Source organism: Notamacropus eugenii, chromosome 3 (genome assembly GCF_028372415.1).
Source record: "Notamacropus eugenii isolate mMacEug1 chromosome 3, mMacEug1.pri_v2, whole genome shotgun sequence".
NCBI lineage: Eukaryota > Metazoa > Chordata > Mammalia > Diprotodontia > Macropodidae > Notamacropus > Notamacropus eugenii.
Genome location: NC_092874.1, coordinates 63821794 through 63848721, shown reverse-complemented (window position 1 = coordinate 63848721; position 26928 = coordinate 63821794). Strand labels below are relative to the sequence as shown.

Genomic DNA, 26928 nt, shown 5'->3' with positions numbered 1-26928 from the left:
TAATGAATAACCAATGATAATTTAAAAAACAAACAAATGTATTCTTTAAAATTATAAATCAATTTTTCCTCAATCAGCTACCTCATTGAGTGACCTTGAGCCAATGAGTTTGTCTTTCTCAGCTTCACAGTCCTACAGGTGCTAAATCAGGTGATTTCTCAAGTGTCTTTTCCAGCTCTAAAATTCCATGACTCTAATTTTAGAGATTCTTTGTCTACATTTTGGATTGATCCTCCAGCAACAGTTGTTCTTAACTCTTTGATTTTAAGTAGATCTTTACCTTAGGACAGTTAAATGATTGTAAAACTAATGTAATCAAAGAGCTCAGTATTTAAAGAAATCTATAGTGGATATTTTTGTAAAGCAAGAATCATTTAACAATTAAAATAATAATACAAATTTAAATTGTTTTATAAGCTGTGATTTTCTTTTGTGTATATATGTTCAGTCATAAAGTGAAGAACTATAGTATTTAAATTGCTTTTATCCTTGAGTGGAGGTTGTTAAATGGTTTTTGTTTGTTTATTTTTAATATCATGAACCCTTTCGGCGGTCTTGTGAAGCCTATGGATCCCTTCTCAGGATAATGTTTTGTTTTTGTTTTTGGCCTACATTCAGAATTGAAGGAAATGCTAAATTTCAGTTATAAAAACAAAAAAGATGCAATTTTTCCTCTTCCCAGTTCACAGCCTCCCTTGAAATTTATCCATGGGCTCCTTAGATGTCCATGGACCCTAGATGGAAGAGACTCTGTTCTGAAGCAAGGCAGTTAAAAAAAATAACAATCATCTTTGGCTATGAACCATAAAGATCAAAGAAATAGTTTTGTTAGGCTAAGAGAGGCAGTTTTTTAAGATCTGGGTCTGCCTCATTTCCACATGGCAGAGATTTGGATACTGTTAGTTCATGGGTTAACTTAAATGCCAGAAAGTGAACTCTCTGAATGGTAAGGCAGCTGACATTCTTTCCTGCTCATTCTGTCCTTGTCTTCTTTGTTTATCCCTCAGCCCAAGGGTCTGTTCTTGGCACTCTTTTCTCTCATCACTCTTTCCTTCAGCAATGTCATTCATTCCCCCAGCTTTAACCATCATGTCTACGCAGATGGCTCTTGTTTCTGTATTTCTAGTTCCAAACCCACATCTACTTGGCTACAAGACGCTTTCACCTGTTTATTCCATTGGCACTACAAGCTCCACATGTTTAATACTGACCTCATCTTTTTCATTAAACCCACTCCCCCTCTGGACTGCCATTTCTGTTGGTGGGACCACCCACGTCCACTCTACCAGACGTATTAATAATAATAGTGTTTATATGGTGCTTTAAGATCTGCAAAGATTTTTGTTACCTCATTTGGTCCTCCCAGCAACATTGAGGTTGTAACTATGTGCTTTTTTTCTCTTCATTTTACAAATGAGGGAGCTGAGACTGGGAGAAGGTAAGTGACTGGCCTAGACAACAAACGCAGCTACTTAAGTGGCTGAGGGAGGGGTTAAAACCACCTCATCCTGACTCCAAGTCTAGGACTCTTATCTACCAGATCACCTACCATCTACTAGATCATCAAGAGTCTTTGACTCTTCCCTCTCTCCTTTTGAAAAAGTTCTGTTAATCATTCTTCTAAAACACCTTTTGCATCCATACTCCTTCCCCTTTATTTCTACTAACATTACTCTAACACAGACCTGCAGTACCATCTGTCTGTATTGGTACAATAGCTTCCTAATCTGACTTGTTACTTCCAGTCTGTTCCCCTTCAATCTGTCCTTCATATAGTAACCAGAAAGCATGCACACACACACACACACACACACACACACACACACACATATACAGATATATACACACACACAAATTTCTCATGTCCCCACTCAGAAAGTCTCATTGGTGCTTAACTGCCCTGTTCAGGTTCTTTTGCCTCCCACCAAAGGCTCTCCACAGTCCATGCTATCTCACCTTTCCAGCCTGAACTCCTGTTACTTTCTCAGGATTCTATATTCTAGTCAAATTTATCCCCTCATTCTCTGAATATGTTCTGTGTTCTCCTGCTTGTGAGTCTTTGATCTTGCTGGTCTCTATGTTTGGAAATAAAAGGAAAACTATAAGATCCAGGCCTGGGCTATCAGGTCAGGACGGTATGGGACAGAAACCCAGAGGGTGTATTTGCAAGACAGAAAAGGAAAGTTTGGTTCTCATCAGCAAGATGCAGCCTTACTTTGTTCCAGGGTGTTCTCAATTCCTGGGGGTCAGTGGCTTGACGTCTGATGTGGAACTAACATGCCTAAGAGCCTGTACATTTTCTTTAGGATGGTGACTAAATGAAAAGCTGTCTATCTGACCTAGAGCTTAGCTAAATTGCAAGTTCCAGGCCATGCCTCTTGTTTTTCAGAATATTTTTTGCAGTAAATTTAACATTTACTTGGAGAGAAGAATATTCAGGAAGGAGGAACTTATTGGCAGAAATACATCAGTTCCCGATGCTCAGTGTTATCATCCATAAGAAGCCAATGTTTAATACCACATTGCCTCATTTATTGCTTCCCATTACAGACGGTTTCAGACTGAACTATATGTATACCTGAGGAAAATATGTCAATTGTGAAATTTGCAGTTAAACTGAAAGTCCCATAGTAAATATCAATAGCCAAACCCTTATTGAGGGTGGCACAGTGGGTAAAGCACTGGGCCTCAAGTCAGGAAGACTCCTCTTCCTGAGTTCAAATCTGACCTCTGACACTTAGCTAGCTGTGTGACCCTGGGCAAGTCACTTAACCCTGTTTGCCTTAGTTTCCTCATCTGTAAAATGAGCTGAAGAAGGAAGTGGCATACCACTCCAGTGTCTGTAGCATTGGACACAACTGAAATGACTGAACACCACCATTTAAAAGAAAGTCTGAGAAATTGATTGAGGCTGTTTGGCAGTAAAAGAAGAACCTTTGGATTATTCACTCTTTTAACTTGCCTGTGATCTGATATGGCTCTCAATTAAAATAGATAATGTATTATGGAGGATGTATATCAACATTGTTTAAAAAAATAGAGCTCCTTGCTATAGCATGAAGGAAGTGTAGGAGTCAGGAGACCTGAGTTCCAACTTTGTGGTCCTAGTCAGGTGAGTTCATCTATCTGGACAGTTTGTTGAAGTCCTTCCCAGCACAAGTAACCCATGAATCTACATGGAATATGAAATGTCCTTGGAGATATGAGCTATAGCCCCCTTTTTCTTGATTTACCTCCAAAAATATCCCTTTTATCTCTAAGTGCCTCAGCAATGTCATCTGGTATGTGGGATCACAGTACTGTCAATGACCATTTATCTGTAAGTGTGTACAGGTATATCTACAGTAACTATGGGTATCCTGTTCTGGGTTTTCTTCTCTATATTCAGTCACTTTATATCATCAATGATCATTTCTATATTCAGCCCTAGTCTCTTTCCTGAACTGTGGTCCTGTCACCAACTACCAATTAGATATTTCACACTGGATGACTTGTAGGCATCAAAGTCAGCATCTCATACTTATTTCTTCTAAGCTTCTCATTATTGCCGAGAACATGATGAACCTTCTGGTTATCACAACCTCACAATGGCGTTATCTTCAAATTCTCACTCTCATTCACTGCATCTATCCAAGGAGCTGTCCAATCTTGTCAGTTCTGTCTCCGTAACATCTCCCACATATGTCCCTTTTTGTCCACTCCTACAGGCACCACCCCAGGTTAGGCCCTTGTCATGTCTTACCTGCATTACTGCAATAGCCTCTTAATTGGTCATTCTGGCTCAAGTCTCTCCTCAGTTCAGTTTATTCCCCAGAGAGAGGACAAAGTAATTTTCCTAAATCGCAAGTCTGATTATGTCACGGACTTCCTTCTCACCTCCAACTCAAAAATTTCCAATGGCTTCCCCTATTACCATGGAGATAAATATAAAGTCCTTTGTTTGACATTTAAAGAAAGCTCTTCATCACCTGGCCTGTTCTTACATTTCTAGTCTTACTATGTATATATAACTACCCCACACATAATCCAGCCATACTGTCCTCCACACACAAGGCTTCATTTCTTTCCTTTGTATTGGTCGTCCCACATGCCTGCAAATCTCTCCCTCCTCACTTTTGTCTATTAGAATCAATCCCTGGCAGATCTCCTCCAGCTTTTTCTCCCCTATCTTCTGGTTCCTTCCTCTATAAGGTTACCCTGTATTTACTCTGCATGTATCTTGTATATGTTTATATGTATGTTATCTCCCCATTAGAATATAAGCTCCTTAAGGACAGGAACTGTTTTCACTTTTTCTTTGTATTTCTAGGATTCAGCATAGGGCTAGTACATATGTACTTGGTAAATGCTTGTGGATTATTTTGGTCCTGTACCTGCCACCATCCATCTGGGCTCCTAGCTATCTTCGGTAGTGCTAAAAGGTCAGGCCCAGGAAGAGAGGGGAAAACTGAATATATATATATATATTTGTATGCGTGCATGTGTGTGTGTATGTGTGCATGTTTGTATGTATGTGCATGCTTGTCTATTGTGAGGTCTATATAACAGTAAAAAAAATGGAGGAAAAAATCTCTTAAAACCAGTTGTTTTATGTTAGATCCAACTGGATTCAGTTTCTTTTAATTTTTTTTTCCTGAATCCCCTTCAAGCCAGTTGATAGATGTAGTCATAGTGTCAGATTGTATCATATAAAACTATTTGCCAGTACATGGCAAAATGAAGTAGAAAATCATGTTTACATGATCTGTTGCTTACATTATTTGGGGAGCAGGGGACCATATTCTGGCTAATAAGCGTTGGCTGTGGCTTTCTAAGTAAAATGGTCTGCCCTCAGGAGCAAGACACAGGTTCATCTTACTTCTGTTCCAGCCTCATTTTCCTCATCTGTAATGTGAGCAGGTTGGACCCAATGACCCTTCCAATGTCTCTTCCAGCTCTAAAATCTATAATTCTATGAACAGCTATCCCTTCACATGTTGTCCTTTGAATTTCAATGCAATCTTTAACGTCTCACTCAGATATCATCTCCATGAAGCCTTCTTTGATAGCCTGGTTGGAGAGACTTCACACTTGAACCTTACATTGTACTTTGTCCTATTTCCAGTGCATGAATTTTTCATATAATACTGGACATCGTAGTTATCTATGTGTATATCTTATCTACACACTAGATTATAAATCACACAGAGGCAGACTGTATTGTGTATCACCTAAACTTTATACATTTCTCTTCATTTAACAATCCTTTTTCATGCTTATTAATACTTATGGGAGTTATAATTTCTTTGGTATTGACATTTCCATTAAGAGATAGCCAGCCCTCAATAACTTTATAGTGTTCCCCAACCTGGGGATGAGTTTCTCTGAACTTTTCTAGGCTGGCCTTGGGATAAGCAGGCATGCAGTCTATGACTATACCTTCAACTACTTTGTAAAACTAACCACTTCAATAAATGTTAGCTGGATCAATGAGAATTAATCCTATATTGGGAGTGGGGAAGCTTTATTTCACTAAAAGCCAATTACCCACAAAAATAATCAAATCAAAGATTATGTGAGTAAACATTTTTTAAAAATACAACTAGAAAAACATTTTATTGATCTCTTTTTTAAAGTAGGAACATAACCCATCAAATAAATAAAATATATACTTTTAAAAGTCTAATTCTGTGTAATCATTATAGAGCTTGTAAAGGGTTAATACACCAAATTTCTAGGATTAACAGATAGCTTTTAAGGAAAATTGGAAGGGCTAATTTATATAATTGACTTATAGACACTTTTATAACTAAGTGGGAACAAATATCACTGAGTTTATTGCATGGGGAAATAGGAAAGGACTATGTGGCCCAAAGATCTCCACTTCAGAGGAATGCGAATCCTTTTGAGGCAATATCTTATTAGCTCATGAAAAGAGAGAGAATTTATTAGAATTCATAAATTTGAGTTTCCTACAGCTATAAATAAAAGTATTACTACTGGGTTAGTTTCTAAAGCAGGCCATTCCATTATATCAATAATGACTTCAATTCTAAAAATAGCAATCACTTAAAAATGTTTAAAATCTTATCTTTTAAATTAATTTCTCAGGAAGGAATCAGTCTATGATTAAAGAATCCTGCCCCTTTGCCCTCTTCTTGAAGAGATCTTGCCAGTAGAAACACCCAAGCATGTAAGGAAGGTTTAAATTTAGGAGTTTAATAGCTCAAAGGAATTAGTTTCTTTTATAAATTTACATTTATCAAGATCCCAACTATTTATAATTGTAACAGCTTTAATCTATTGCTCTCTTAAATTATCATTTGCCAACATTTATTGAGTGTTTATTATGTACAAAGCACTGTGGGAGACATAAAGATATATGTCAGACAAAAGGGTAGCAACACAAGGAAGTATATGGTATTAAAAGGGTGGTGCTGCCAAGTGGTCTAAGAGGTGAGCAGGGGAGATCATTTTGAACAGGTCTTTTTAAGGAAGGATTAATGATAGAGATGAGATCTGAAATGAGCCTCAGAGGTGGGTAGGATTTGAATAGGCAGAGAAAGAGGGGAAGAGTCATATGTAAACATACATATAGGAAACTATTTCAGGAGGACATTTGCTGGGATGGAAGGTGGATACAAGACTATGTAATAGGCACAGGCTGAAATGTAGGTTAGACTATGAATGGCACTGAATGCTAGATTAAAGGGGTTCTTAACCTGGTCATCATGACCTTGTTTTAAAAATATTTAGATAACTGTATTTTAGTATACAAAGGTTTCCTTTGTAATTCTATGTATTTTATTTTATGCATTTAAATTATTATTTTGATAAGGGGATCCTAGGCTTCACTAGGCAGCTGGCAAAGTGAGGCATGCACAAAAAAGGCCAAGAATCCCTGCTCAAGTCAATGGAGACTCTTTGAAGGTTTTTTAGTAAGTGAGTGGCATGATTTCTTTAAAGTGTTTCAGTAAGATTAGCTTGGCAGGCCAAATTGGTGGGAGCAGAGTGTATAAACTCCAAGTCTAGTCAGGAGGTTACTTAAATAATCTAGGCATGAGGGTGATAAGGGCTTGAGTGATGGTGGCAGCAATGGACACCAAAGTACTGGGTAGATTCTAGAGACCTGGTGGTTGGGTGCATGGAAAAGGCAAGAGAAAAGAGAAGATTCTATTCTGGGTAACTGAACAGCATTAATAGAAACAGGGAGGTCAGGAGGGAAAGTGGTTTTGGTTACTGCCATTTTAACCATGTGGAATTTGAGTAGAATATCCAAGGGGAAATGGGCAGAAGACATGGAAATGAAGCTTTTGAGAGAAGTCAGGTCTGGAGACAGAGGACGGAGAGGGTGGAGGAAGACTGCCAGTCAAAGAGCCTATCAATCACTGACTTAACTTGCCTCCCTACATCAGAAGAGAGGGACAACATGGTAGAGGCAGCATTCATTTGGAATTGTTAGCTGGAACAAGACGCTAAAGAAAGAATGTGCTGTGTTCCGGAAGCTGAGTTTTGAAGAAAAACTTTCCAGCTGGTCTGGTGGCCTTGATGACACCCTGGAGGATATGTGAATCATGGTAGAAGGAAGTATAAGTCAGGTCATCATTTTGTTGTCCCCATTCGGGGTTTTCTTGGCAAAGATACTAGAGTGGTTTGCCATTCCCTTCTCCAGCCCATTTTACAGATGAAAAACTGAGGCACATGGGGTGAAGTGACTTGCCCAAGGTCACACAGCTAGTGAGTTTCTGAGGCCCAATTTGAACTCATGAAGAGGCGTCTTCCTGATCAAGCCTGGTGCTCTATCCATTGCACTACCTAGCTACACTTCTATGTTGTTATAGCAGTGAATTAAACATTCCCTGTACTGATAGAGGGGTGGCTAGGTGGCACAGTGGATAAAGTGCTGGACCTGGAGTTCAGAAAAACCTGAGTTCAAATCTGGCCTCAGACATTTACTAGCTGTGTGAACTTGGACAAGTCACTTAATCCCATTTGCCTCAGTTTCTTCATCTGTAAAATGAGCTGGAGAACAAAATAGTAAATCACTCCAGTATCTTTGCCAAAAAAACCCTAAATAAGGTGAGGAAGAGCTGAACATGACTGAAATGACTCAACAACAAAAATGCTGATAAGAGGATATGGATAATTCTTTCTTAATGGAGATGAGAAAGATAGGACCAAGGCAAGCTACAGTAACAAATTTAGTACATTTAAACTGTCATGACATTTGCTGTAGGGAAACCCCAACTTTAAGATGGAGATTGGCTGTAGTGTATTAATGATGGTACTACAAAATGATGTTCGGCAAAGCATCTTTATGGGGGGTGGGCAAATTATACTAACCTGTGTAATGCTGAATCATCTCAACTAGAACTTTGCATGTCAATACATTCAGGCTTTTTGCTGTCATATCCAATAAATAAAACCTAAGAAACTATATTTGCTCATTTTCATCTCATTTCCTTATCAGTGAAACTAAAAATCTATTTAATTAGCCATATAGTTAAAACTAAAACAGAACACATGTAGAATACTAAACTTTTAATACTAAACATATTTCAAAGCCTGTTTGCTTAAATAGATATTTCATGTAATTCTTATATTTCTGATATCTGTGTCACAAAGTAATGGAAAAAGTATTTGAATTTAAAAAATATTTAAGATGATATAACTAGTATTTTAGAACTGAAAAGGACCTCAATTATTGATTTGTTCAAAATACCTCTTTTTACAGATTATGAAACTAATGGCCCAGGAGGGTTAGAAAGGGGATTAATATTAATTATGTGTGTCACCTAGGCTGATCTCATTATCTGCAGATGGGAAAAAGAGGCTCAGAGAGGTGGTGACTTAACATACTCATATAGTTATTAAATGTTTCTTTCACCATTTGGTCTGTTTTTTAAATTATTAACTTATTTATTTTTAGTTTTCAACATTCACTTCCACAAGATTTTGAGTTTCAAATTTTCTCCCCATCTCTTCCCTCCTCCCACCCCAAGACAGTATGCATTCTGATTACCCCTTTCCCCAATCTGTTCTCCATTCTATCACACATACCCCCTTCTCTTATTCCCTTCCCCTTTATTTTCTTGTCTGGCAAGATAGATTTCTGTACCCCATTGCTGTATGTCTCCCAGTTGTATGTAAAAACAATTTTTAACATTCGTTTTTAAAACTGAGTTCCAAATTCTCTCCTTTGATCCTGTCCCACCTCAAAAGTGTTTACTCAGATTTTCAGCTCTGGTCTTTTCATCAAGAATTCTTGAAAGTCCTCTATTTCATTGCATGACCATTTTTTCCCCTGAAGTATTATACTCAGTTTTGCTATTGTTGGTTTTAATCCAGGCTCTTTTGACCTCTGGAGCATCACACGCCAAGCCCTCCAATCCCTTAATTGATTGCTGCTAGATATTGTATTATTCTGATTGTGTTTCCACAATACTTGAATTGTTTCTTTCTGGCTGCATGCAGTATTTTCTCCTTGACCCATGAACTCTGGAATTTGACTATAATATTGCTAGAAGTTTTTCCTTTTGGGAACTTTTGCAGGAGGCAATCAGTGGATTTTTTCCATTTCTATTTTATCCTCTGGTTCTAAAATATCAGGGAAGTTTTCCATGATAATTTCTTGAAAGATGTCTAGGCTCTTTTTTTTTAATCATGGCTTTTCAGGTAGTCTAACAATTTTTAAATTATCTCTCCTGGATCTATTTTCCAGATTAGTGGTTTTTCCAGTGAGATAATTCACATTGTCTTCTATTTTTTCTTTCTTTTGGTTTTGTTTTAAAATTTCTTGATTTCTCATAAAGTCATTAACTTCCATTTGCTGCATTCTAATTTTTAAGGAATTATTTTCTTCAGTGGGCTTTTGGACCTCCTTTTTTATTTCACCAATTCTGCTTTTTAAGGGATTCTTCTTCTCATGGGCTTTTTGGACCTCTTTTGCCATTTGGGTAAGTTTTTTTAGGGTGTTATTTTCTTTAGCATTTTTGGGGGTCTTCTTTAGCAAGCTGTTGGCTCATTTTCCACAATTTTCTTATATATCACTCTCATCTCTCTTCCCATTTCTTCTTCTTCTTCTCTTACTTGATTTTCAGAATCCTTTTTGAGCTGTTCCATGGCCTGAGACTAATTCATTTTTTTGGAGGCTTTGGATGTAGGAACTTTGACTTTGTTGTCTTCTTTTGGATGTATGGTTTGATCTTCCTTGTCACCCAAGTAGATTCCATAGTCTGATTTTTTTTCCCACCATTTGCTTATTTTCCCAGTCAGTTATTTGACTTTTGAGCTCTTTGGCAAGGTAGTTCTCTGCTTCCAGTGGGAGTGGGCTGTGGGGTTGTGTACTGTACCAAGCTTCAAAGGTTTTGTGCAGCTGTTTTCAAAAATACTTCTAGGGACCTGCAAATTTTCAGCTCTTCCAAGGTTTTATGATCAAAGGAGAGGTGTTCACTCGTCTCCTAGTCTGTGCTCTGGTCTGTGAGTGACCTCAAATACTCTTTTCTGCCTTGGGCCTGTGAGGAGGATTCCCTTTCCACTTCTGCCACAAGCTCTACTATGCCAGCACTCCTTCTCTCCCCAGGACTGCCACCCAGGACTGTGACCCAGAACCAAAGCAAAGCAAGAGAATCCAGCCTCAGCACCAGCAAAGAGATCCCTGAAATCACCCTCTGATCACCTACTAGATTCCCCCTACAATCTATGGGCCTAAAGCTCCAGAAACAGCCACCACTGAACCACTGCTGCTGCTACAGTGGCTGCCACAGACTTTGCTATCCCCTCTGTCATAGTGGGGCTGGGGCCAGTCTGCTCCTCCCTCACATAGATCAGAAAGACTTTTTCCTACTGACTTTCCAAGTTGTCCTTGGTGTTTTGGCATTGAGAAGTTTGAATACTGCCACAACTGCCATTGATTAAGTACCTTGAGTCCTGCTTTGGCTCCTTCTGTACTGGCATGACCTATGCTGGACTGTGTTCCACTCCCAGTCCAGTGTGATAGACCCTTCTTGTCAACCTTCCAGGCTGTCTTAGGCTGGAGATTTGTTTCATTCTCTCATTTTGTAGGTTCTGCTGCCTCAAATTTATTTAGAGTCATTTTAACAGGTATTTGGAGGGGTTTGGGGGACAGCTCAAGCAAGTCCCTGCATTCCCTCCACCATCTTGGCTCCACCCTCCATAAGTGCTTTTATGGCCTATTTTTTTAAGGCATTAGTGTCTTTAGTGGGTTTTTTTGTGCCTCATTTATCAAGCTGTTGAATCTTTCTTTGTGACTTTTTTTGCATCACTCTCATTTATTTTCCCAATTTTCTTCTACTTTTCTTATTTGATTTTTAAAATCTTTTTTGAACTCTTCTAGGAATTATATTATTGGGCCTGAGATCAATTCACATTTTTCTTTGAGGCTTTGCAGGTAACTGCTTTGATTTTGTTACTTTCTTCTGGGTTTGTGCTTTGATCTTCCCTGTCACTTCAGTAACTTTCTATGGTCAGGTTCTTTTTTGTTGTTGTTTGCTAATTTTTCCATTCTATTTCTTGACTTCTAACTGTATGTTAATGTTTGGCTCTGCTCCTGGGGTGGAAGGGGAACTGTCCCAAGCTTCAGGTTGCTCATGCTGCTGTGTTCAGACCTAACTTTGGGGGTCTGCATGTTTTCAGTTCTTCCAGGATCATACGCTCTAAGAGGTGTTGTCACTGCTGTCCTGGCCTGTGCTCTGGTCTTGAGCGACCATAAGCACGCTTTGCTACTCTGAAATTGTGACCAGGGTCCCAGCTCCTCTGCAGTTGCATGCGTTAGCATGTTAGTGTTCTTCCTTACCCAGGACTTGTACTCAGAACCACATATGGGCAAGGCAACAGAATCCTGTCGATCCTGTGGAAAAGCAACTGTGTGGCTATCAGTATTTTTAAAAGACCCAGCCTTTTGTTGTGAAAGCTAAGAAGTGGAGACGGAAGACACAAGAAATAACAAAAGATAAAAATGTACAGTTGAGATTAGAAGCAGCTTGAAAAACATCAGGGTCTACAGAAGCACAATGGAGACACCAACAGGTGTGGTGAGCAGCAGATGCTAACAATGAAGACAAAAATGAGTGATAGACACAGAAGGAAGAATAACTTGGCAGTCTGGAAGACAGGGCGAGAATCACATACACTTCGGGAGACTTGGAAGGCAGACTTAGGACACCTCTACTCAGTATATTTGAGTGTAAGGGGAGTGTGCATGGGAGGAGGGAGAGGAAAAACTCAGCATACACCGCAGTAGCCTTGGAAGGCACAGTCTTAGGACAGATGTATGTCTGTACATTTGATTTGGGGAGAGATAAAAGACAAAAAACCCCACCTACAGTAGCCTCTAAAGCTATTGAAAAGGTCAAATAAAGTTGGACCTTTATTTCCAAAATTTCCTTGTCTAAAACAACCCAGTTCCCCAAAATGCTTGGATAATCAACATTTTACTATAATTTGATTACGAAATTAAGTATTCATACCTTGATACTCTTTCTTTAATGAAACTTTTGCTAGAGGTGGTAACAGCTTGACCAGTAGGTTCTGACTTTTCATCTGTAGGAGATCCTACCCCACTGCTGAAATGATATACATATTTTTTGTTATTTATAGAAAAGCAAGCCAGTTTCAATTCACATGTACTCATTTCAATTCATACACATATAAATCTACATATACTATACACATTTCAATTACATATACTCATTGACATCAAACAAGGGAAACAGGGAGATGTATGTTCACCAAAGGTGTTTGCCAGTGTCATAGAAGATGCCCTGCAACAAATTTCTGATAAACCCACAGAAAAAGAAGTTGAGAAAGGAGTACAGAATCAAGAAAATTGTTATCTTATTAAAGTTAGTGAATACATTAACAAACAAACTATAAATAATGAAGATTTACGACTACATGTACAGTTACACACAATCACATTTTCCCTTTTGTTTCCGTTTAGGTATTTGTTGATGGAGGTTGCATAAAATGTATTTTTAAGAAGATGTATATCATAAAATCCAAACAGAGACTGATGGCAAAGTTCTCTAAAACATTCTTACTGCATATGATATCTTATTGCATGTATTACATTACAAAGCCTTCCCTGCAAACCATGACAAAATGGAGATTAGTCAGACCATCCACTTGCAAAACAAAGTGGATGAAAAATATATTACTTATATTTTGAAATGCATCCGTATTACCAGACTGCTCAATTAGTGTATATGTCTATCTATATCTATCTGTCTACTCTGTCTATCTCTTTATGAAAGTGTGTGTATTTGTTTATATATACGTACATACATATATACATATCTGTGTGTATATACATAATCTGTCTATCTTTAACTTGCACAAGTACTACCAATGAATGAGGTGGGCCTGGAGTGAATAAGAAAATGGACTGGGCTCACTGCTTTTAAAAAACTGATCAGAGGTTTAAAGACTATTACACTGTTTCTGATTACAGGTGCATCTATTTAATATAAATAATATTCCAATGATAACTTGCATGTAAGAAATGATGTAAAAAGTATTATTGAGAAGACATATGATTCAGAAAGGACACAGATCAGCCACATAAGGAGAATGAGACACAGAAGACAAACAAGTCCATGGACAAGCAGATGAACATCCTATAACAAATAAAACAGAAACACCGCAAGGTCTCCAAAACATTGAGTAGAAGTTTTGTGGAATACTTCTGAAAAAACATGGAAGTATGAAAGCATAGGGGGCAGGGGGTGTTGTGATCAAAGTTGTTGAAGGTGAATTGGAGTTCATGAATTCCTCTCCACACAAATGAAATAATGAATCCTTCAAAATAATACGCTGGCAATGACAACATTGAGATCAATCATCATGCAGAGTAAAAGTGGAAAATTATAAAAATATAAAATTTTTTTTTAGTAAATTTTGTATTCCAGAATGTAGAGGAAAAATACTGGAATACAAAATACTTCTTCCTACCTGGATTTCCCTCTTCTGTGTGAAGAAGAAGATCGTCCAGAAACAGAGTCTGACAACTTATCTTCTGTAGTAGAAGGTGGAAAACTGAAATTTCACACATTTAAAATTATACACAAATGAAGTCATTTATTTGACAATATTTGTCTTTGGTCCCATGAAACAGGCAACAATTTCTTCAAAGAGGAAAGAAAGCCCTTTTACTTATGTTGAATTTTAGCAGTGATGTGTTAAAACAATTTTATGAAGCTTTTCAAGAGCTAGGTTGAAACATGACAACACTTGTGAAAGATCCTAGTACCTTGCCATATTGGAATTTTTTTTTTGGAAAAAGAATTTTTAGAAAAAAAAAGTTTTCATTAAAATTGTAGATGAAGTTCTTACAATTTTTCCTAAGTCCTTTAATTTAAAAAAATTAAATTAAAAAGATTTAGGCTTTAATTGCATTCTAGCATTTTGGAATTCTGCATATGATTATTGATGACTGAACAATCAAAGGTTATTCAATTTAAAGCTAATAGAAGGTAAATGAGATTATTCTCCTAGAGGTGTCCCAGGGCAGGGTGTTTCCTATAAATCTTGTTCTTTATAGTAATACAGTAAAAAAAACCCAAAACCTCAAAAACCATTGCCTAATGTGCTACTTGGCTGTATCTCTGTTTTTAGAATTATTAGTTGAACGAATGATTAAATTTCCATTTTATTAAGAAATAAAGATACATTAACCTCTTAAGCTTCTTTGTAATACTCAAGTATCATAATAATGATGATGAATAATAAGTTATTTAATAATAGGTAATAATAATAACTCACATTTTAAAGAGCTCTTTGGTATTACAATCAATACAACAATGCTATCAGCTGATTGCTAACAATTCTGCATTAAGTTTTAAAAATCATTAGACCTACAGAAAATTGCCCCAAAGAATTTGAATTGACCAAATGTTGTCTCCTTTTAACATTTATGCCTTGGTTTACTGCTCCTGCCATCTGCAGGATAAGAGAATACCAACACATTTAGAATTCATTGATAAAGAGGTTCTCATTAAAACTAATCAACACAAGTTGGGAAGGAAAGGAAAACATCCACTGCATTTCTTATATTCCCATTGCCTTACTTCCTCTAGGTCATGAATTTGGTCCATATTCATTTTCTCGCATGTGATAACAAATGAACCTGGCAAATCTCTCCATCAGGAGTCAGGGTCACAACTTAGGTACAGCAAAGCTAGTACTTTACATCAGGAAACCTTAGCTCTGGAAAAAATAAAAGTAGCACAAAAAGTTGGCTTCCTGCAATCAATCGCCTATTTGAGAAAACACTTTATATGTTCACAATGGATGAAAAACCAACTCAAAACAAACATTTCTTAGACTCTAACAGTGACTCACGCAGAAGAAGGTTTACTATTAATTAAAATTATTGCACGCCGATCAGTTGGCTCTTGTAAGGCAAATTCCTTCAAAGTCAGAAGTTTTGTGCCTGGGTTTATCTGCAAAATAAGTCAGAGATGAAATATGTAGATCTCATTTTAAAAATCATAAATACCTAGAGGAAAAAGATGTTTTTAAAATGGAAATCTTTAGTTCAGTGGTAAAATTCCTCAAATAATTATTTAGCCCTTTATACTAATTTTTTTTAACAAGGAAAATGGCAGAGTTTGTTTTAAAGAAAGTAGTTAAGACCCCAAGTTAGGCAATGTAGGCTTTAATCTTCCTGGAAGGATTGTCCTGAATCAAATGGCTTCCTGATAGAAGACCTTATAATATGACTCTTACCTTAGCAATTAAATATGGTGGTATATATTTTGTTTCTTATTTGCTTAAATATTTTAAAAAGAAATCCATTACTCACAAGTACCTGATCGATATAAAATATCAAACATGTAAACTTCAGGAACAAGCTTATATATTTTTAATATAATCTTTGGAAAATAAGGACTAAATTTTTATCTACCTCAAGTTTGGGTTTTCCCTACTCTCATGGCAGATTGTAACCTTATCCTTCTGCTGTCCAACATCTTTTCTATGTTACTCATAAATTGGGGGAGGAAGAAGAGGAGGAGTTGTCCAATGTCTCAGGAACCTTCTTTATTTTCTCTTGACCTTGTGAAGATACTAATGGAGCACATCCAGCCATTATTCCTCACCCTCATACTATAACCAGCCCATCATATTTTTTACCATATATTTTGTAACCCACACCCTGAAGTCCATTTATATAGGTCTTTCTCCTTATTGGAAGAGATGAAGGTTCTGCTGTGCCTGTGAGGGGCTGGAAAGAATTGGTGAGAGGCAAGACTCCCCTCCAGGTTGCCTTGGAGAACTCATCAAACCTTGAGTCTTTTTCTTGACCCTTCAAGCAATAGGTCACTTCAGATACTCCTGGCTCCCAGCTTTGAGCAAGGAAACGGAAAAGGCCAACCCCACTTCAGGTTGCTGAAGGGAAAGACCAGGGATTGTTTTTTTTTTTCTTTTCTTCATAGTGGTCACACTTTTGCACATAGTAGGCACTTAATAAATACTCGTTGACTGGCTGTAAGTCACCAACTGCTCTGCAACTTAGGGTCTTAAAAAGTTTGGGGGCTCTTCGAGGTAAAATGACTTGCCCAGGGTCACACAGCTGGTATGTGCCAGAGGTCACTTGGGCAGCATTTATTAAGCACCTTCTGTGTGTTGCACATTGGACTTAGTGCTGGGAACACAAAGGCAAGAAAACCAAACAAACCAGGGTTTCTTGTAGTCTAATGGTGTGGCTAGGTAATACAGAGAATAGACCAGGGACTTGAAGTCACAAAGACCTGAGTTCAAATTCAGCTTCAGAGACTTACTCACTGTGTGACACTGGGCAAGTCACTTAATCTCTGGCTGCCCCAGTTTTCTATCTGTAAAATAGGGATGATAATAGCACCTACCTCCCAAGATAGTTGTTAGAATCAAATGAGATAATAGTTGTAAATTACTTAGCACACTACATGGCACATAATAATCTCTATGTAAATGTTAGCTGTTACATAGAGAGACAAAATGCAAATCTAGGAGGTACTGAGGTCCTCTGGACTCCCAGGCAGCTTTCTGTTCTATGTGCTATGCTGCCTCTCTCAGCTGGAACTCAAAATGCCTTGTTTTTAGATTATAGTGTTCCTTAACTCCCATTCATACAATGCTGGTGAAATATTGGTGTTTAAAAAGAAAAGCCTCCTTTCCATGGAGAAGTTTGATGTTAGGGAAGCTCTGCCGTTTCCCATATGCAAGGGGTGGTGTGTGTGTGTGTGTGTGTGTGTGTGTGTGTGTGTGTCCATTAACAGATGACTGCTATGGGTTGGCCACGTCACTACTCATTATAGTCTAGCTAGACAATAGATGTTCTTCATCCACTGGGTTCTTCCCATGGACATGATTAGGCCAAATCCCTTTGCCTCTTATCTGGGAGGCTCTTCAGTGTTCTCGAGCTTGATGTAACCACAACATCATCCACAAACATGAACCTCTGAAGAGCTCAATGCCCACAAAAAATTCCTCTCCAATTTGGAATCTCTACCACGATAGTGGAACACCTTTTCGAGAGCATATGTTCCCACAGTATGTCTAATCTGACATTAATGACCAGAGGGTTGTTGAATAAGGTTCTGTTATTGCATCTTTCAAGAAATCTTTTAATAATGTTGATGTATGGTGGAGATACCTTGTTGGAAGAGAACTTGTGAAGTGTTTTTTTCTGCCATATTAAAACTGTTTTGTGATCAACAAATAATCACCACATTGGGAACTCATATTCTCTCTATCTTTCAGTCAATTGCGTGATAGTAAAGATGTATTCACCTGGAGAATATTGTTGTACCTGTTTCCTACAACATACTCAATGTATGTACAGAGTATTCTCATTATTCAATACTGTACTGATAATAAAGTATCAGTAAGTAGCTGTGGATGGTTTTCTAGTTGCCTTTTCTTTCACTGATAAGATCTAGTAGTTTTTTTTTAATGCCTTTAGTATCTTCCCCTCTTTCAGATAACTTGTGAACCAATCCCTCAATGCCTTCACAGCTGTGTCACCCCCTACACCCCTTTGTCAAGACCAGCAGTGTTTCTGGCCTTTGTTCCCTGTAGAGCCATGGCTACCAACTCTCTTCTAGGGCCATGATATTGAGAATCTGAGGATGATGCCTTCTCTTTTCTCAGTGATGAAAAGTGCTTTTTATAAAAAAAAAATCCCTCAAACTCTGCTGATCTTTTCCATCTTCTTTTTCTTGTCTTTTCACTTTTACTCTTAAATGTGCCAGGATGATTTGCAAAGCTTAAACTGTTTTTGCTTTTTACTGTTTCTTTCTATTTTATGAGGTAACCCCTGTTAATACTCTGCCCATTCTTTTCAATAAGATTTTTACAAATTCGTTTTTGTTTTGTTTCTAAATCAGTGATATATCTCTCTACTTGGCAAGAAAGTCAAGTGTTGGCTGATTGTAATACTTTTTAGTTTCTTTTCTTTTGTCTGTTCATGGCAATTGACTGATTCAATTTTTCTATTTAAGTATGTGTCTAGGCTTCTGTTCATATCCCATATTTTTACATCATTCACTTGTTAAAAAGGCTAGCATAGAGGTGTTTTAGTTGAGTATCATATCTTCACCAATGTCTTTATACTTTCGTCTAGTTTCTTACTAATATTGATCTTTGTTCTAACAAGTTGGTATTTTGATTGTATACAGACAGCTGACTTAGGAATAACTTATCAGAAATACTTAATTCCCTGCTCATTATAATATAACCAATTTAATTTTTAGTTGTTATTCAGTGCTTGACATACCCAACATCTGCTTATTCACTTCTAAGTAGAATATTCTTTATGTACAGCTGTGTAGCTTTTATATAGTCTACAGGTTATGGGTCTCTTTCATTCCTTATTGCTGTTAAATATTTTCTAATACATTTTTCACTGTCCCAATCAAATGTCACCTTTGAAGTCACAAGCATCAAATTATATGTTGATTTAATTTGAAGGATCTTATAGAGTTCTTCATAGAGCTTTTTAACTTCTTCATGTACAACAGATATTGGTACATAAGCTACAATAATTTTCACAGTGTTCTTTCTGAAATTATTTTTCATGAGTATTGCAGTATAAGGTGATCAAATACCCCATACAATGATGTTGCTCACTGCCTCTCAGTCCAAAATAAAAACCTACTCCATAAACTCAGTAATTTGCCAATTTCAGGAGAACCTGTAAGCCAGGTTTTTTAGCTGCATTTAGCTGCAACGTTTTTTAGGTCTTCTGATTTAATTTATGTTGAAAATGTCAAGACTGGTATGATCCAGTTCCTCTAGTGGACACTCACTCATCATTGGACAAGGATCCCATAGTTAGAGCACCATCTGCTAAGTTAAAGTTCTTAACTTAGTCTTAAAAGTGGTGTCATTCTTAATACCCTCTGTTCCCTTTTCTACCACTGACACCATCACTGCAGAGGTGGAAATGGGTTGCCAAGGAGCAAGGGCCATTTTGGATTTTTGTCTTATGGATTGTGTTGGCCAAAAAATTCATTTCCAGATGGCTATCTTCCTGGTGATGACCCTCTCTATATTTAGCTAGACTTATTCTTGAGAAGCAGATACTTCTTGTTACTGAAGTTGTACTTCAATGCTTTCACAAGAATTGGGCTCCAATGACATAGCCTTCAGGAACCCATGGACACTGCTACGTTATGATGCTACATCAGAGTAGGGCTTTGTTACATATTCCTCTCAAAATCAATAATGTATTAAGTATTGTTTATATATCCATGGAAAATTTATTTAATTATAAATGTTTTCTACTGTAATTAGTTTTCTCTTCAAAAAATCTAGCACTATGTCTCCATCTTAATTAGATTTTAAATTAAAAAATAATCTAATTGAAATTCTTTTCCTAAAACTGGCACTAAATTCTAAAATTAATTTTATCCCCAATTTTATCCTTAATCTGAAGTTTAATCAAATAATGTTAGCTTACCAAAAATATGATAGTAAGTGATCAAATTTACCTTAAAATTACAAAAGATGGGCTATCATGGCCTGACAGAGTTAAAGATGAGAAGCTGATTTCTGCATCTCAGTTTTATAAAATGTAAAGTAAGTGAAAATTATATAATTGCATTATAATAGCATAATATCTACTTTCAATGTAGCAACATCACTATTTAAGAAAAAAGTAATAAAAATTAATATACATTAAAAATATTACTGACACTTACCCGACCAGCATCATAAAATCCATCAGGAATCAGATTATTAGATGACAAATAACCCATCTGGCAGTACTTCAGAGAGAGATTGTTATTAAGCAATCTATTATATGCTGCCTCACTAAAATTATTTTTTCGTCTTATTGATAGATTAATTTCTTCAAGTATCTCCAAAGCCCTATCAATAAAACAACAAAAAAAAAAAAGCTTTATTTGCTCAACATAAATACTTCACCATTAAAGTCAATTATACCTTTATTTAATATACTAAATGACAGATTTTTGAGGGGAGGGAGGGGGAAATAACCTCTTTCATATTCTTTGAACTAGTAGGTGATAGATTTTGACAACTTCTCTGCCCCGTACTCCCTGTCCCACTAGTTATTTAATTGGTCTAGGTAGCTCTAGGTGAGAAACTTTCTCTAGAAATGCAGATCCACACCATCTCTGCAAGTTATTGTCTTGAGAGTTGCCTGGGGCTGAGAAGAGTTTAAGTGACTTGTCCAGCTTCACAAAGGCAGGATAGGTGAGTTGAACCCAGATCTTTTGACTGCCAGCTCGGCTTTCTGTCATATTTACCATGCTCTTCACCCTGATAATTACTGAGGCAAAATCAATTTCCTCTCAAAGAATGTATGCCAATAAAACAGGATATGAGTGAGACAAGTTATCTTTGTTCATTTGAAGCAAAGTTAAGATTCTATTTTATAAGCACATAAGCTCTAGTAGATTCTCTTGGCTACTTATGGAACAAAAAAATGTGAATACAGAAGCATGTTAAAGTCTATGTATGGGATTTTAAATTCTCATTTCCTGATATGTAAAAGAAAAGGAACTAACTTATGAACCTTAGAGCAAGTGCTGTTCTGTGATAAATTGTCCAAAACTGAGTTTATTATCTTTCCCTTTAAACCTGTCTTTTTATGAATTTAGATCCATGATCATTCACCTAGTCATTGTTGTTGAGGCTTTCAGTCATATGACTCTTTGCCACCCCGTGGACCATAGCACAACAAGCCCTTCTATCCTCCACTATCTCCCAAAGTCTATGCAAACTCATGTTTGCTGCTTCCATGACATTATCTATCCATCTCATCCTCTGTCACCCCTTTTCCTTTTGTCTTCAACTTTTCCCAACATTAGGGTCTTTTCCAATGAGTCCTGTTTTTTCATTATGTGGTCAAAGTAGTTAAGCTTCAGTTTCAGTATTTGACCTTCAAGTGAATAGTTTAATTAATTAATTATTGATTGATTTGATCTCCTTGCTGTCCAAGGGACTCTCAAAAGCCTTCTCCAGCAGATAGTTTGAAAGTATTAATTCTGTGGCAGTCTGCTTTCCTTATAGTACAACTCTCACAGCCATGCATTGCTGTTGGAAAAACCATGCTTTGACTATGTGGAACTTTGTTGGCAAGGTGATATCTCTGCTTTTCAGTATGCTGTCCAGATTTGTCATAGCTTGCCCTCCGAGGAATGAGTGGTTTTTAATTTCATGGCTGTAGTCACCATCTGCACTGACCTTTGAACCCAAGAATATAAAATCTGAAATGGCTTCCATTTCTTCTCCATCTATTTGCCAGGAAGTGATAGGACCAGTTGCTATGATCTTCGGGTTGTTTTGGGGGTTTTTTTGATGTTAAGCTTCAAGCCACTTTCCTCTTTCACCCTCATTAAGAGACTTCTTAATTCTGCTTCACTTTCTGCCATCAGAGTGATATCATCTGCATGTGCTAGATTGTTGATATTTTCCCCAGTAACTTTAATTCTGACTTTTGATTCATCTTGGCATTTTGCCAAGATGTACTCTGCATATAAATTAAATAAGGTGACAGTGTGCAGCCTTGTCATACTCCTTTCCTTAACTTCTTAAACCAATCAGTTGTTACGGGTTTGGTTATTGCTATTACTTCTTGACCTGTATACAGGTTCTTTAAGAAACAAATTTAAGGTGATCTGGTAATCCCATCTCTTTTAAGACCTACCACATCTTGTTGTGATCTACATAGTCAAAGGTTTTAATGGAGTCAATGAAGCAGAAGTACATGTTTTGTTTTATTTTCTCAAACTCCCTTGCTTTCTCCATAACCCAGCCAATGTTGGCAATTTGGTCTCTAGTTCTTCTGCTTCTTTGAAAACCAGCCAAAACTTCTGATAATTCTCAGCTCATATATTGCTGAAGGCTAGCTTGCAGAATTTTAAGAATAACCTTGCTGGCATATAAAATGAGAACAATTGTTCATTAATTTCAACATTCTTTGGCATTGTCCTTTTTTAGGATTGGGATGTAAACAGATCTTTTCCAATCCAGTGGTCACTGCTGAGTTTTCCAAATTTGATGGCATGATGAGTGGAAAGCACTTTAACAGTATCATCTTCTAGGATTTTAAATGTTAGCTGGAATTCCATCACTCCCACTAGCTTTATTGTTGGCAATGCTTCCTAAAGCCCACTTGATGCCATCCTCTAGGATGTCTAGTTCTAGATCAGTAATCACACCATCACAGTTATTGATAATATTAAGATCTTTCTTATATAATTGTTCTGTTATCATTTTTGTCTTTTATCATGCCAATTTTTGCATGAAACATTTCCTTGATGTCTCTTATTTTCTTGAAGAGATCTCTTGTCTTTCCCATTCTATTGTTTTCTTCTATTTCTTTGTATTGCTTATTTAAGAAAACCTTCTTATCTCTGCTTGCTATTCTCTGGAATTCTGCATTTAGTTGGGTGTATCTTTCCCTTTCTCCTTTCCCTTTCCCTTTTCTTCTTTCCCTTTCCCTTTTCTTCTTTCCTCAGTTATTTGTAAAGCCTTGTCAGATAGCCATTTTGCTTTCTTAACTCTTTTTTTCTTTGCTGCCTCCTATGCAATACTGCAAACCTCCGTTTATATTCAGACATTCTATCTACCAGATCTAATTCCTTAAACCTTTTTATCATTTACATTTCATATTTATAAAGGATGATATTTAAGTCATACCTATGCAATTTGATGGTTGCTCTTTTCTTCAGTTTAGTCTAAATTTTGCAATAAGAAACTCTTGTTCTGACCCATAGTCAGTTCCAGGTCTTGTTTTAACTGACTGTAGAGAGCTTCTACACCATTGCCTGCAAAGTATATAATCAATCTGGTTTCAGTATTGACTATCTGGTGATGTCCCTGTGTACAATTGCCTTTTGGGTTGTTAAAAAAGAGTGTTTGCTCTGACTAGTGAGTTATATTGAAACAACTCTTATCAGTCTCTGACCTGCTTCCTTTTGTACTCCAAGGTCAAACTTGTCTGTTTGAATCCTCTTTGATGAATGTGACATCTTTTTTTGTGTTAGTTCTAGACGATATTAGAGGTCTTCATAGAACTGATCAATGTTGGCCTTTTCATCATGAGTGGTGGGAGCATAGACTTTTATTACTATGATGCTAAATAGTTTACCTTGGATTTGAACAGTTATCATTTGGTAATTTTTGAGATTATACCCCAGTACCACTTTTCTCATCCTTTTATTGACTGAGGGCTACTTCATTTCTTCTAAAGGATTCTTGTCCACAGTGGTATATGTAGCGATCACCTGAATTAAATTTCCTCATTCCTATCCAAGATACTGATGTTTAATCTTTCCTTCTTCTGTTTGACAACATCCAGCTTGGTTCATCGATTTCTTTCTTTTTTTTTTTTTGGTGAGGTAGTTAGGGGTAAGCAACTTGCTGAGGGTCACATAGCTAGGAAGTGTCAAGTTTCTGAGGCTGGATTTGAATGGAGGTCCTCCTGACTCCAGGGCCAATACTTTACCCACTGCACCACCTAGCTACCCCAGTTCATAGATCTTATATTCCAATTTCCCATGCAACATGGATCTTTACAGCATCAGACTTTCCTTTCATCACCAGACACATATGCAGCTCAGCTTCCCTTTTGGCTTTGGTCCAGTCACTTCATGAGTACTGGAGCTACTTGTAGTTGTCCTCTCCTCTTCCCTCATAGCATGTTGGACCTTCGGACCTGAGGGGCTCATCTCTATGTCATAGAGATGTCATATCTTTTATCATTTTAATACTATCCATGGGGTTTTCTTAGCAAAGATACTGGATTGGTTTGCCTTTTCTTCTCCAATGGAGCACCTTTCTCTACCTCTCCCCCTCCCCCCACAACTCCCTACTATTATCTGTCCATCTTTATTAACACTCCATGGCATGGCTCATAGTTTCATTGAGCTGCTCAGCACCCTTCACCATGACTAGGCAGTGATCCATGAGGGGATGTACCTAGTCACCTATGTTTAGAACCCTAGAATTAGCTTAGTTTCTTTTCTCTCCCTCACCTCTCATATATATAATTGATTATCATGCCCTAGTGATTCTATTTCCACAATATCTCTTGCCTCAATACCATTATTTTCTTTTCTTGCTGTAACTTCCTTAATCTAGACCCTCATAGGCTATTGTAATAGCCTTCAAATGGGTCTTCCTTTCCCTATATTTTTACCCTTCTGATCTATTTTTCATTCTTTTGCCAAAATAGTCTTCCTCAAGTAAGAATGTGGTTATGTCACACTCACATTTGCAAAAACAAAACAAAACAAAACAAAAACTTTAATGGTTCCCTACTGTCTAACAAATAAATTGTCCTTTGTCTTAAGGTGCTAGCACTTTGTCTCTCCCAACTTGAGTCATATTACTATATGCTTTGGCCAAACTGGACTATTTATTGCCCTCTTCTCCACAGTCTGCCTTTCACTCTCCTTCCTCAACATTTGTTCATGTTCTTTCTTTTGCTTGGAATGTCTTCCCCTCCATCTAAAGGTTACCCTCAAATACTATCTTTTTCAGAGAGCCTGGACTTCTCTCCTCCAATCGCCATTGGTAGCAACCACGTGGAAATAAATATGGCATAGTAACATGAACGTCTCTAATGAACTTATGATGTATTATTTGATTATAATCATCAGTCTGTTTGTCATGTATTAAGCTATAAATTTCATGAGGACAAGGAGAGTGCCTAATTAAACTTTGTATATCCCCCAGTATATAGCATAGTATTCTACACGTAGGAGATGCTAAATAAATCAAGCAAGCAAGCAATTAGCATTTATTAAACACCTGTACTATGGGCCAAGCATTTTGCAATTCAAATGATTAAAAAGAGAATCTGTGGAGAAGCAGAGATGAAAAACAGGGAGCACATTCGGGATATACCTTAAAACTATTAGAAGACTGGTGTTTGGTGTTTGGCAAAGGTAGCATAAGTTTTATTTGTTCTTATTTTAAGATGGGTGTGTGTGTGTGTGTGTGTGTGTGTGTGTGTGTGTGTGTGTGTGTATGAATATGTTAAAGGCATGAAGGAAGGAGAGGAGAGAAAGGGAGTGGTTAAAGACACTACAGAGAGAGGATAGTCAGGAGGTAGTGATCGTGAGGTAACAGTTCTTCAGCTGATGTGGAAGAATCCCCAGCACGGTTGAGGAGTTTTTGAGTTTTTGAGAAAATGAGGGAAATATTTCCCGGTGAGCAAGTTTTTAGGAACTATTGCCCATCTCCAGTAGAATATTGGTGGTGCATAGACATGCATAGTTCCTGACTGCTCTGCTGTTTAAAGGGTGCAGTGCAGGATGTGGAAAGGTGGTCCTCTTTCTTGGGGATGGAGAGTTTGTTTCTTAATGTTCAGTCCATGCTCCCATCTTCGAGTATTTGCTTCCATAAATTTAAAGAACAAGATGTTTGTTTCAACTTTATATATCCCTTATTTAAGTAAATCGTTATTTGAGGAAATTGTCAAATGTGGATTAAACAATGCTATGCTTAAAAAAGTCTGTGACTTTTTATTCAGTTGGATAGATTTCACGTTCTTTTTCTCCCATTTATGTCACTGTGTAAACTGTGAAAATCTGAACCACTTTAAAAGTAAATACAATTTTTTGAAGTTAGTATTCATGTATAATTTAAGAACCATATTCTTGACATTTAGATAAGTATATAACTAAACATCTCTATTAAAATGACAAAAAAGAAACAGCTTCTTACCCTAGTCTACATAGTTCAACAGATGTTGGCTCATCGCTTGCACAAACCATCACAGCCCAGCTAGCGTGTTTTCTGACTTCCTCATTATTTGAGTGTAGTAATTCCACGAGTGGTTCAAGTCCACCTGCATTTTTTAACTAAAAATAGAGGGGGGAAAGTAATTCACTGAGTATTTATTAACCTTTTAAAATAATTCTCTTTTCTTCAAGATATACACAATAACTGAAAATAGTTAGATTGTTAAAAGTGTTCACCAACAAAAAATTGAACCTATTACAATTATTCCCATATTTCAAGGAACCATGATTTCATCAATGTACTACCTCCAGAGAAGTACATGAAATCCGTCCTTGCTTCAGCAGATTTATTATCTTCCCCTCCCTTCCCCTGAACCTGCCTTTTCTTCTAACTTTCCTAGCTCTGTTCAAAGCATTACCACTCTTCTAATCAAAAATCCATAAATCATATCAATAGAAGCAGACAAAGCCTTGAACAAAACGTAGCACTTGTTTAAGTTAAAAATGATAAAACTCATAAGAATAAAATTACCTTTTCTTACTATAATCAGAAATATTTATTTTAAATTAAGAGCCAGCATCATTTTAATGGATAAATACCAGAAACTACCTCAATAAGATCAAGAGTGAAGATAGGAATCCCACAGTCTCCACTATTATTTGACATAATATTATAAATACTAGCTATAGAAATAAGACAAGAAAAAGAAATCAATTGATTAAGTAGAAG

General features: G+C 37.0%; 1 protein-coding gene across 5 annotated transcripts in view; it reads right to left on the bottom strand.

Moving 5' to 3' along the window:
* ARMC3 (armadillo repeat containing 3) overlaps positions 1-26928 on the bottom strand; it is a 129532-nt gene that overhangs the window by 10796 nt on the left and 91808 nt on the right. For 3 of the 5 annotated variants that reach the window (XM_072651702.1, XM_072651705.1, XM_072651704.1), the window contains 5 exons: positions 26182-26318; positions 20181-20349; positions 15340-15440; positions 13951-14034; positions 12468-12563 (listed from right to left, as the gene is read on the bottom strand). In XM_072651702.1, coding sequence (XP_072507803.1) covers positions 12468-12563; positions 13951-14034; positions 15340-15440; positions 20181-20349; positions 26182-26318 — 587 coding nt within the window. Of the gene's footprint in view, positions 1-3742; positions 3907-12467; positions 12564-13950; positions 14035-15339; positions 15441-20180; positions 20350-26181; positions 26319-26928 lie in introns of all 5 variants that reach the window. The other 2 variants (XR_011976667.1, XM_072651703.1) reach the window with 2 other exon arrangements.